Source organism: Anguilla rostrata, chromosome 14, assembly GCF_018555375.3.
Source record: "Anguilla rostrata isolate EN2019 chromosome 14, ASM1855537v3, whole genome shotgun sequence".
Classification (NCBI taxonomy): Eukaryota; Metazoa; Chordata; class Actinopteri; order Anguilliformes; family Anguillidae; genus Anguilla; species Anguilla rostrata.
This window is the reverse complement of record NC_057946.1, coordinates 34,857,875-34,870,185: the sequence shown is the minus strand read 5'-3', so window position 1 is coordinate 34,870,185 and position 12,311 is coordinate 34,857,875. Positions and strand designations below refer to the sequence as shown.

The 12,311-nt window shown below is 38.7% G+C and overlaps 4 protein-coding genes across 4 annotated transcripts; all 4 read left to right on the top strand.

The window, feature by feature from the left end:
* Positions 1-3,441: 3,441 nt before the first annotated feature.
* Positions 3,442-4,473, top strand: LOC135239341 (heat shock protein 30-like). The gene has a single exon (XM_064307936.1). It carries the CDS (start codon positions 3,688-3,690, stop codon positions 4,312-4,314), a length of 627 nt encoding a protein of 208 aa, XP_064164006.1. The 5' UTR covers positions 3,442-3,687; the 3' UTR covers positions 4,315-4,473.
* A 1,450-nt stretch (positions 4,474-5,923) lies between these two features.
* Positions 5,924-6,797, top strand: LOC135239226 (heat shock protein 30-like). Its single transcript, XM_064307742.1, has one exon. The coding sequence runs from the start codon at positions 5,945-5,947 to the stop codon at positions 6,647-6,649; it is 705 nt and encodes a 234-aa protein (XP_064163812.1). The 5' UTR covers positions 5,924-5,944; the 3' UTR covers positions 6,650-6,797.
* Positions 6,798-8,282: 1,485 nt separating this feature from the next.
* Positions 8,283-8,993, top strand: LOC135239369 (heat shock protein 30-like). Its single transcript, XM_064307980.1, has one exon. It carries the CDS (start codon positions 8,349-8,351, stop codon positions 8,967-8,969), a length of 621 nt encoding a protein of 206 aa, XP_064164050.1. The 5' UTR covers positions 8,283-8,348; the 3' UTR covers positions 8,970-8,993.
* A 1,558-nt stretch (positions 8,994-10,551) lies between these two features.
* Positions 10,552-11,450, top strand: LOC135239360 (heat shock protein 30-like). The gene has a single exon (XM_064307962.1). It carries the CDS (start codon positions 10,603-10,605, stop codon positions 11,242-11,244), a length of 642 nt encoding a protein of 213 aa, XP_064164032.1. The 5' UTR covers positions 10,552-10,602; the 3' UTR covers positions 11,245-11,450.
* Positions 11,451-12,311: the final 861 nt, after the last annotated feature.

Sequence of the window (12,311 nt, the reverse complement as noted above, 5' to 3'; positions counted from 1 at the left end):
GCTAAAAGACCAGTAGTTTCATTTTTCCTATTTGACTTCATTATTGGGTTTCACGTCCCGTTTGTTGGCTTGTCCGTGCATAATAACACTTTTAAGTGAGAATATCGCAGGTAAATGGGACATGTGTACATGTGCACGTTTGTGTCTCAGTACACCAGCTATTATTTCCATGGCCCTGCAATCATATTAGGGTTTAGTTTACAATATGTTTCATTTCCCCCTCACTATATTATTGCTGGTATCATCATCATTATTGGTATTGCCCCTTTACATGTGCCTTGTGTAACACTCACGTCTAGACATACATTTTTTAAATATTATTACTTATTACACTATTGCTGTCAAGGCAATAAGTAATGCCATCTCTAATTGTTCATTGTCAGTACTGTCATTCAGCCATCTTAACAAACGCTTTCCTATCTATATGTTTATATACTTACCATTATTATTATTATTATTATTATCAGTCAGTTTTAACTATTCAATATAGAACAGGACACAGTACAAATATTGCTGCCTCCACCTTCAGACAATACAGAATTTGTGTAATGCAATTCATATTAACTACCCCTCCCACCCTATCCCCTGGATTGACAGCACACAAAAAAGGGAGATCAGTGAAAAATCATTATAATAACAATAATAATTTTCATGTTGAGAATTTGATAATACTGGGTGATAGAGCTACACAAGGTTGTGTTTCAAAATGACAAAACATAAGGTCAAGGGCATAAAGAACCTACCATTTATACAGCATCATGATGTACAGTTCCCATGAAAATATAAACCCTCCCCAAATATTACTGTCCAGGTCTCTGTTTTAGAGTTAATGTTATTTCATTATAGCGAGAATTCTTTGGTCATCAACTGTATAGGTCCACCTTGGCCTACCAGGCCCTTTGTGATTACTGAGCTCACCAGTGCTCTCGTTCTTAATGATGTTCCAAGCGGTTGACTTTGGTAAGCTTAAGTTTGGCCTATGTCTGTTTTTTCATATATCCCAGCCTCATAATGGCTTCCTTCCATTGGCATACCTTATAATTGTACTGAAGAAGCAATTGAACACACCTGACTAATCAGAAACACACGTGAAACCATTTGTCCTGAACATTATGGCACCCTGAAAATACGTATGTACATCCCCAATTCTAAAAAAGTCGAGACGGTAAATTAAATGCAAATAAAACAGAAAGCAGTCATTTTTAAATTTGCTTTGACTTGAAAAATATTGCCCAAATTTAATAAGCGTTATTAAAAGAAATGGTGATGTTACAAAGTGGTAAACACTCGACTGTCCCAGCTTTTTTGGAGCGTGTTGCAGTCAACAGATTTGAAATGAGTGTATATTTTCAAAAAACAAGTAAATTCACAAGGTAAAACATCAAATAATGTGCTGTTGTAGTGTTTTAAATGTAGTACAGGGTAAATAAAATGTACAATATTTAACATTATCACTCCCTTTTGTTTTTATTAGCATTTTCCATACTGTCTCAGCTTTTTTGGAATTGGGGTTGTATGTATGTATAGAGAGCGCTGTCATTTCTACAGGGTGAAATCAAAATGTATTAAAATAATCTTTCATAAGAGCTGAGAGCTGATAGCTGCACTTTAACCACATTGTTTGATTACAAATCTAAAAGTATGAAGTACAGAACCAAGTAAAGAAATGCGGCTTTGTCCCTAACGTTATGGAGCTCACTGTATATAAAAAAATTAATTTCTGCTTCAGAAGTGGCCCATGAAGTACTTGGCAAAAGCAGACCAATGCCAGTGCTTCTCTTAACACCCAAGCTCCAGGAGCTCGAGCTTCAGGAGACCCAGCAGCCGCGGCAGCACGCGACTGCAGGGAGTCCGACTGCATGTGTGCCAGTTGTCACCTTGCAGCCTCGGCAAATCCGCCTGCTCCAGTCCCAGCCCCAATCCCATTTCATGCTTGTGCATATCAACCCTGCTAATACTGTTACGAACGAAAATACAAATATAGCTTTACATTTATACTTGGCTGTTTATGTGTTTATTAAGAATTGTAATATGTAATGTTGTAATCCAATTTGTACTGTTGCGATAATTGATCCGATGTAAATACTTTGATAACTTTATATGTATTGATTCGGCAGAAAAGATTTCCTGATCCTCTCCGTAATAAAATGGAGGTGGAGAACAAATATCACGTTAATATCAAACCTAAAAAAAGAAGAAGCGTCATCCGAGACACTTCTGTGAAGAACAAATCAATTACGAACGATTATTTATTTGCCCAAGGGCGGATTCGAACCCTCGTTTCCGTGGGACGGCGTTACACCTATACACGGCTGGCCCCCGCGTGACAGGCGGGGATACTGACCACTATACTAACGAGGACAAAGCTGTTATCTTTTCTGCCAATACACGCCGCATTGCCAGGGATGTTCTACTGAAAATGTACACTTTCATAGCTGGTCGAAGCTGACCTCTAGCTGGACAAAGCTGGTCAATGCAGGTACAGTAAGGCAAACAACTGCTAATACTACAGTGATGGTACTGACATCGCCAAAATCTCCCTCTGAGCCATAAGCAATCGACACTGGACACCAATGAGTTTTCACCAGAGGACACGAGTGTCAAGCAGGTGGGAAGGAAACTACAGGTGTGTGGGAAGATGGAGAAGAAGCAGGACGATGGAAAAAGCTTCTGCTCTTATAAAAGGCAAGAGTTCAGACAGGAGTTTGATCTGCCTGAAGGTGTGTTGATAATAAAATCTGAAATCCCAATCTATTTCTTTGTGGTTTTGTGATTATGTGATAATTTAGCACTGAACATGATATCAAATTTTCATTTTAAGTCAACATCTTGAATCTAATTTATACTGAAATCTATTCCCTTTATTGGCTGAGAAACACAAAAATATCTTCAATAATAAACTCTATTATATTCATACTCCAGATTCTCACACATTCATGGGTAAATACCTTTTCATCAAGATGCATCAATTCAGTAGCATAGCATAAGTATTACATCGACAGAACGTCGAATGTTGTCTTCATCAAAACAAATTTAAAATAGAAGTGACTTTTGGACCCTATAATAATAAATTGTTTGATACAATGCAATTCAGAAGACAAAATTTTGTACCAAAAACATTTTCACACATAAAATGAATTCATATGTGCTGGTTTTTGACAGAGATCAAATTATAAGTGTGAAAGCGTTATATTTATAGACTACTGTAGACTGCCATCTTCTGAGACTACTGTAGTAGTCTCAGAAAAAAAAATAAAAAAACACACTGTGTGAAATTGATTTAAAAATAAAACACAAAAAGATTGGTCCTTCACAGAAAATAATTTATTTTTATATTTAGAGAATGATTTCAGAAATGCAAGAGACACTGATGTCCGTGGGTACACTAACTCCATGAGCCTGACAGATCTGGCTGGCATCCAGATATCCAGTGACGTCATCATTGCCCTAGAAGCGACACACTCTGGAGGACTGTGGAAATGACAAGAATGTTCCTGAAACACCTGGTGCTCACAGTGCGACACCCAGTGGAGAACTGTGGAAATGACAGGAATGTTCCTGAAGTGCCTGGAGCTCACGGTACGCTGCTTTAAAAGCCCTGAGCTTTGAATGCTGTGACAGAAACACTCAGAGCAAACTCTGCGCACACTGCAACTTTCAACTAAAAGGAACAGTGCCAACTTCTCAATGAAGATGATGTTCTCCCGCGTATTCCAGCCTTCCTTCGGCCACCTGATGGATTTCCACTGGCCCGTACGCAGTCTCTGGGCACAGATACAGCCTCTCTTCTTCCAGGGGGAGATGCTGCAGAGACACATGCAGGAGATGAGGAACAGTCTGAACATGCTGGACAGACTTCAGCACAGGATCTTTGAGGAGATGGACCACGTCTCAGCCTCTCAGACCATCCAGTCAGTCTCATACAAGCTGGAGAAGGACGGGGATCACTTTGCCCTCACACTGGACACTAAGGACTTCTCACCAGAGGACCTGACAGTCAAGCAGGTGGGAAGGAAGCTACAGGTGTGTGGGAAGACGGAGAAGAAGCAGGACGATGGAAAGGGCTCCTACTCTTATAAAAGGCAGGAGTTCAGACAGGAGTTTGACCTGCCTGAAGGTGTGAACCCCAATGCGGTGACGTGCTCCCTGTCGGACGGGCAGCTCCGGATACAGGCGCCAACGGAGGCGCTGGCTGAGGGTGCCGAGAGAGTGGTGCCCATCGACTGCAGCCCCGGTGAGAAGACCCTGCAGTTCCAGAGCTCACAGGCAGAGGGCAGCACAGAAGAGACACAGAACCACCAGCAGGGAGCATAAATGCCTAAAGACTCTTGAAAACTCTTGAAAATCTTGAAATTACTTGCTCTAAAAGTTTTCTGGAGTAAACAAATAATTTGATGTTGATTCCAACAATGTCCAGTTTGGTTTTTGTAATTATTGCTTGTGTAATAATTTTTTATGTTAATAAAATTTGAAATCCCAAACTGTTTCTTTTGGTGTTGTGAATACATGATCTTTACACTGAACATGATATCAAATTATCATTTGAATTCATTTTCATGAATCTCATTTATACTGATTGCTATTCCTCTATTGGCTGTGAAACACACAAATTTTTCAATAATGACTCTATCATATTCACATTCCAGATTCTTCAATTCATGGTACATACTTTTTCATCAAGCTGCTAAAATCAAAACAATTTTTTCAAAGCAGCAAAAAAATAAACACTATTAAATAATGCAAATCCAGTGTAATATAAAATAAAGAACTGTGTTTCATGATGGATATTCACATATAAAGATACCAAAGTATAGCTGTCTGCAAAATGGCCTAATTAGAATGAAAATTGACAGATATATTTGTATTTCTTACATTAATAAGGTTGACACAGTCCCTCATCATTTTTTCTCGAACAAGGGATTCAAGTTTGAAATTGATATATAATATTTTTTATTACTCAATGAGCAACTAAGCTATTTACATATATTTCAAAAATATGTGTTCATGATTTTCAATTGTTTTGATCTGGTTTGTGAATTGGGCTTATGAATTTGGAAGTCTTGAGATTCATGGATATTGCACTGAATTTTGTCCTGATCACTTTTTTTTAAAGCATGTCAAAACACTGACCCAACGATTCAAATACATGTATAACATTATGTATTAACTAATCTTTCAATTATGGGCAGTTTTAATCAGCTAAAAACTGCTTCAAAGATAAAAACAAGACGTTTGCTGAAATGTTATATTTATGTGGAGGTTTTCATGAACATGTGAGTGTCTACAGTACCATTATGCTCTCCTTTTCAATATGCAGCTGTCAGTGAGTAAGTGGCACTAAATTAGTTCTACATTGACAGAATATACTGTCTCTCATAATACCAATTCAAAACACAACTGATGTTTGATCCTTTCAAAATAAACTTTTGTTTTGATGCTGTTCAGTAACACAATTTTTAACAAAATAATTCTGCTATTCAAAATAGATCACATTTAGTGATAATTACAGCAAGAGAAATAAAGTGTTGGAAGAATTATGAGAATAGACAATTATAAACAACTTAGTAGTCCAGAAAATTGTACACTGTGAAAAATAGATTTACAAAGGATGTTATTCTTTGCAGCTGATTATCTATTTTAAAATTTGGAAAATGATATCAGACATGCTAAAGATGCTAGTGTTAGTAAGTACAGTAACTCTGTGAGCCTGACAAATCTGGCTGGCATCCTGCCCTGTAAACTTCCCGTTCTAGAATATGACATGAGTGAAGTCATCATTCCCCTACAGGCGACACCCAGTGGAGGGCTGTAGAAATGACAGGAATGTTCCTGAAGCGCCAGGAGCTCAGAGTGCGACACTCAGTGGAGGACTGTGGAAATGACAAGAATGTTCCTGAAGCGCCTGGAGCTCACAGTGCGCTGCTTTAAAAGCCCGAAGATTTGAATGCTGCGACAGAAACACTCAGAGCAAACTCTGCGCACACGGCAACTTACAGCAAAAAGGAACAACGCCGACTTCTCAGTGAAGATGATGTGCTCCCGCGTATTCCAGCCTTCTTTTGGCCACCTGATGGATATCCACTGGCCCGTACGCAGTCTCTGGCCACAGATACAACCTCTCTTCTTCCAGGAGGAGATGCTGCAGAGACATATGCAGGAGATGAACAAAAGTCTGGACCAGCTGGACATGCTTCAGCACAGAATCTTTGAGGGGATTAACCAGGTCCCAACCTCTCAGACAATCCAGCCAGTTTTATACAAACTGGAGAAGGACGGAGATCACTTTGCCCTCACACTGGACACTAAAGATTTCTCACCAGAGGACCTGACTGTCAAGCAGGTGGGAAGGAAGCTACAGGTGTGTGGGAAGACGGAGAAGAAGCAGGACGATGGAAAGGGCTCCTACTCTTATAAAAGGCAGGAGTTCAGACAGGAGTTTGATCTGCCTGAAGGTGTGAACCCCAATGCGGTGACGTGCTCCCTGTCGGACGGGCAGCTCCGGATACAGGCGCCAACGGAGGCGCTGGCTGAGGGGGCCGAGAGAGTGGTGCCCATCGACTGCAGCCCCGGTGAGAAGACCCTGCAGTTCCAGAGCTCACAGGCAGAGGGAAGCACAGAAGAGACGCAGAACCACCAGCAGGGAGCATAAATGCCTAAAGACTCTTGAAAACTCTTGAAAATCTTGAAATTACTTGCTCTAAAAGTTTTCTGGAGTAAACAAATTATTTTATGCTGATTCCAATAATGCCCATTTTGGTTTTTGTAAGTAATGCTTGTGTAATAATTTTCTATGTTAATAAAATCTGAAATCCCAACCTGTTTCTTTGTGGTGTTGTGATTACATGATTATTTAGCACTGAACATGATATCAAATTATCATTTGAATTCAATATGAATCTCATTTATACTGATTGCTATTCCCTCTATTGGCTGTGAAACATAACATTTTTTTCAATAATGAGCTCTATCATATTCACATTCCAGATTCTTGCATATTCATAGGTACATACATTTTCATCAAGCTGCTGAAAATCAAAACAATGTTTTTCAAAGCAGCAATAAATCAAATGCAAACTGAAACAAAATCAAACACTTTAAATAATGAAATCCAGTGTAATATAAAATAAAGAACTGTGTTTCATGATGGATATTCACATATAAAAGATACCAAAGTATAGCTGTCTGCAAAATGGCCTAATCAGAATGAAAATATGACAGATATATTTGTATTTCTTACATTTAAAGGTTGACACAGTCCCTCATCATTTTTTCTAGTAAAAGGATTAAAGTTTGGAAATTGATATATAAATATTTTTTAGTTTACTCAATGAGCTAACTAAGCTATTTACATATTATTTCCAAAATATGTGTTCATGATTTCCAAATTGTTTTGATTCTGGTTTGGTGAGACTTGGGCTTATGAATTTGAGAAGTCTTTGAGATTCATGGATATTGGACTGAATTTCTGTCCTGATCACATTTTATTTTAAAAGCATGTCAAAACATTGACCCAAACGATTCAAATACATGTATAACATTATTGTATTAACTAATCTTTCAATTATGGGCAGTTTTTAATCTACAAAACTGCTTCAAAGATAAAAACACAGACGTTGCTGAAATTATATCTATTATGTTGGAGGGTTTTCATGAACATGGGGTGTCTACAGTACCCATTATGCTCTCCTTTTGCAATATGCCGCATTCAGCGAGAGTAAGTGGCACTAAATTAGTTCTACATTGACAGAATATCTGTCATCTTCATAAAAACGAATTCAAAACACAACTGATGTTTTGATCCTTTCAAAATAAACTTTTGTTTTGATGCTGTTCAGTAACACAATTTTTAACAAAAAATAATTCTGCTATTCAAAATAGATCACATTTAGTGATATATCACAGCAAGAGAAATAAAAGTTTGGAAGAATTATGAGAATAGACGACTATAAACAACTGTAGGTAGTCTCAGAAAATTACACTGTGAAAAATAGATTTACAAAGCGATGTTATTCTTTGCAGCTGATTATCTATTTTTAAATTTAGAAAATGATTTCAGACATGCTAAAGACACTAGTGTTAGTAAGTACAGTAACTCTGTGAGCCAGACAAATCTGGCTGGCATCCAGCCCTGTAAACTTCCCATTCTAGAATATGACTGGAGTGACGTCATCATTCCCCTACAGTGGAGGACTGTGGAAATGACAGGAATGTTCCTGAAGCGCCTGGAGCTCACAGTGCGCTACTTTAAAAGCCCGGAGATTTGAATGCTGCGACAGAAACACTCAGAGCAAACTCTGGGCACACGGCAACTTACAGCAAAAAGGAACAACGCCGACTTCTCAGCGAAGATGATGTGCTCCCGCGTATTCCAGCCTTCCTTCGGCCACCTGATGGATTTCCACTGGCCCGTACGCAGTCTCTGGCCACAGATACAGCCTCTCTTCTTCCAGGGGGAGATGCTGCAGAGACACATGCAGGAGATGAGGAACAGTCTGAACATGCTGGACAGACTTCAGCACAGGATCTTTGAGGAGATGGACCACGTCCCAGCCTCTCAGACCATCCAGCCAGTCTCATACAAGCTGGAGAAGGACGGGGATCACTTTGCCCTCACACTGGACACTAAAGATTTCTCACCAGAGGACCTGACTGTCAAACAGGTGGGAAGGAAGCTACAGGTGTGTGGGAAGACGGAGAAGAAGCAGGACGATGGAAAGGGCTCCTACTCTTATAAAAGGCAGGAGTTCAGACAGGAGTTTGATCTGCCTGAAGGTGTGAACCCCAATGCGGTGACGTGCTCCCTGTCGGACGGGCAGCTCCGGATACAGGCGCCAACGGAGGCGCTGGCTGAGGGGGCCGAGAGAGTGGTGCCCATCGACTGCAGCCCCGGTGAGAAGACCCTGCAGTTCCAGAGCTCACAGACAGAGGGAAGCACAGAAGAGACACAGAATCACCAGCAGGGAGCATAAATGCCTAAATACTCTTGAAAACTCTTGAAAATCTTGAAATTACTTGCTCTAAAAGTTTTCTGGAGTAAACAAATTATGTTATGCTGATTCCAATAATGCCCATTTTGGTTTTTGTAAGTAATGCTTGTGTAATAATTCTCTATGTTAATAAAATCTGAAATCCCAACCTGTTTCTTTGTGGTGTTGTGATTACATGATTATTTAGCACTGAACATGATATCAAATTATCATTTGAATTCAATATGAATCTCATTTATAGTGATTGCTATTTCCTCTATTGGCTGTGAAACATAAAAAAAATTTCAATAATAAGCTCTATCATATTCACATTCCAGAATCTTGCATATTCGTAAGTACATACTTTTTCATCAAGCTGCTGAAAATCAAAACAATGTTTTTCAAAGCAGCAATAAATCAAATGCAAACTGAAACAAAATCAAACACTTTAATCCTTGTGCTAGAAAAAATGATGAGGGACTGTGTTAACCTTTAAATGTAAGAAATACAAATATGTCTGTCATATTTTCATTCTGATTAGGCCATTTTTCAGACAGCTATACTTTGGTATCTTTTATATGTGAATATCCATCATGAAACACAGTTCTTTATTTTATATTAGACTGGATTTCATTATTTAAAGTTTGGAAATTGATATATAAATATTTTTTAGTTTACTCAATGAGCTAACTAAGCTATTTACATATTATTTCCAAAATATGTGTTCATGATTTTCAACTTGGTTTGAATATGGTTTGGTGAGACTTGGGCTTATGAATTTGAGAAGTCTTTGAGATTCATGGATATTGGACTGAATTTCTGTCCTGATCACATTTTATTTTAAAAGCATGTCAAAACATTGACCCAAACGATTCAAATACATGTATAACATTATTGTATTAACTAATCTTTCAATTATGGGCAGTTTTTAATCTACAAAACTGCTTGAAAGATAAAAACACAGACGTTGCTGAAATGATATCTATTATGTTGGAGGGTTTTCATGAACATGGGGTGTCTACAGTACCCATTATGCTTTCCTTTTGCAATATGCCGCTTTCAGCGAGAGTAAGTGGCACTAAATTAGTTCTACATTGACAGAATATCTGTCGTCTTCATAAAAACCAATTCAAAACACAACTGATGTTTTGATCCTTTCAAAATAAACTTTTGTTTTGATGCTGTTCAGTAACACAATTTTTAACAAAAAATAATTCTGCTATTCAAAATAGATCACATTTAGTGATATATCACAGCAAGAGAAATAAAAGTTTGGAAGAATTATGAGAATAGACAACTATAAACAACTGTAGGTAGTCTCAGAAAATTGAAAAATACACTGTGAAAAATAGATTTACAAAGCGATGTTATTCTTCGCAGCTGATTATCTATTTTTAAATTTAGAAAATGATTTCAGACATACTAAAGACACTAGTGTTAGTAAGTACAGTAACACTGTGAGCCTGACAAATCTGGCTGGCATCCAGCTCTGTAAACTTCCCGTTCTAGAATATGACTGGAGTGACGTCATCATTCCCCTACAGGCGACACTCAGTGGAGGACTGTGGAAATAACAGGAATGTTCTTGAAGTGCCTGGAGCTCACGGTACGCTGCTTTAAAAGCCCGGAGATTTGAATGCTGCGACAGAAACACTCAGAGCAAACTCTGCGCACACGGCAACTCACAGCAAAAAGGAACAACGCCGACTTCTCAGTGAAGATGATGTGCTCCCGCGTATTCCAGCCTTCCTTCGGCCACCTGATGGATTTCCACTGGCCCGTACGCAGTCTCTGGCCACAGATACAGCCGCTCTTCTTCCAGGGGGAGATGCTGCAGAGACATATGCAGGAGATGAACAAAAGTCTGAACCAGCTGGACAGGCTTCAGCACAGAATCTTTGAGGGGATTAACCAGGTCCCAACCTCTCAGACCATCCAGCCAGTTTTATACAAACTGGAGAAGGACGGCGATCACTTTGCCCTGACACTGGACACTAAAGATTTCTCACCAGAGGACCTGACTGTCAAGCAGGTGGGAAGGAAGCTACAGGTGTGTGGGAAGACGGAGAAGAAGCAGGACGATGGAAAGGGCTCCTACTCTTATAAAAGGCAGGAGTTCAGACAGGAGTTTGATCTGCCTGAAGGTGTGAACCCCAATGCGGTGACGTGCTCCCTGTCGGACGGGCAGCTCCGGATACAGGCGCCAACGGAGGCGCTGGCTGAGGGGGCTGAGAGAGTGGTGCCCATCGACTGCAGCCCCGGTGAGAAGACCCTGTAGTTCCAGAGCTCACAGGCAGAGAGCAGCACAGAAGAGACACAGAATCACCAGCAAGGAGCATAAATGCCTAAAGACTCTTGAAATGTGCAATGTTATGTGCTCTAAAAGTTTTCTGGAGTAAACAAATAATTTGATGTTGATTCCAACAATGTCCATTTTGGTTTTTGTAATTAATGCTTGTGTAATAATTTTTTATGTTAATAAAATTTGAATCCCAACCTGTTTCTTTGTGGTGTTTGCGATTACATGATAATTTTGCAAAGACAGATATCAAGTTATCATTTGAAGTCACCATCTTCAGTCTCATTTCTACTATTAACTATTCCCTCTATTGGCTGTGAAGCAAACAATTCTTCAATAATAAGCTCTATCATATTCACATTCCAGATTCTTGCATATTCATAGTACATACTTTTTCATCAAGCTGCTGAAAATCAAAACAATATTTTTCAAAGCAGTAATAAATCAATACAAACTGAAACGGAATCTACACTTTAAATAATGACATCCAGTGTAATATAAAAATAAGAACTGTTTGTTGATGGGTATTCACATATAAAAATACCAACGAATAGCTGTCTGCAAAATGGCCTAATCAGAATGAAAATATGACAGACATATTTGTATTTCTTACATTTAAAGTTGACCACAGTCCCTCATCATTTTTTCTCGAACAAGGATTCAAGTTTGGAAATTGATATATAAATATGTTTTACTTTACTCAATGAGCTAACTAAGCTATTTACATATAATTTCAAAATATGTGTTCATGATTTCCAAATTGTTTTGATTCTGGTTTGGTGAGACTTGGGCGTATGAATTTGTGAAGTCTTTAGATTCATGTTGGACGAATTTTTGTCCTGATCACATTTTATTTTAAAAGCATGTCAAAACATTGACCCAAACGATCAAATACATTATAACATTTGATTAACAACTTTTAATTATGGGAGTTTTTAATCTACAAAAATGCTTCAAGTAAAAACACAGACTTGTGAAATGAATCATTATTTGGAGGGTTTTCCCTGAACATGGGGGTGCACAGTACCCTTAGCTTTCCTTTTGCA

Coding starts and splice junctions, on each gene's coding strand:
- LOC135239369 (XM_064307980.1), top strand. CDS start 8,349: ATGATGTGCTCCCGCGTATTCCAGCCTTCCTTCGGCCACCTGATGGAT.
- LOC135239341 (XM_064307936.1), top strand. CDS start 3,688: ATGAAGATGATGTTCTCCCGCGTATTCCAGCCTTCCTTCGGCCACCTG.
- LOC135239360 (XM_064307962.1), top strand. CDS start 10,603: ATGCTGCGACAGAAACACTCAGAGCAAACTCTGCGCACACGGCAACTC.
- LOC135239226 (XM_064307742.1), top strand. CDS start 5,945: ATGCTGCGACAGAAACACTCAGAGCAAACTCTGCGCACACGGCAACTT.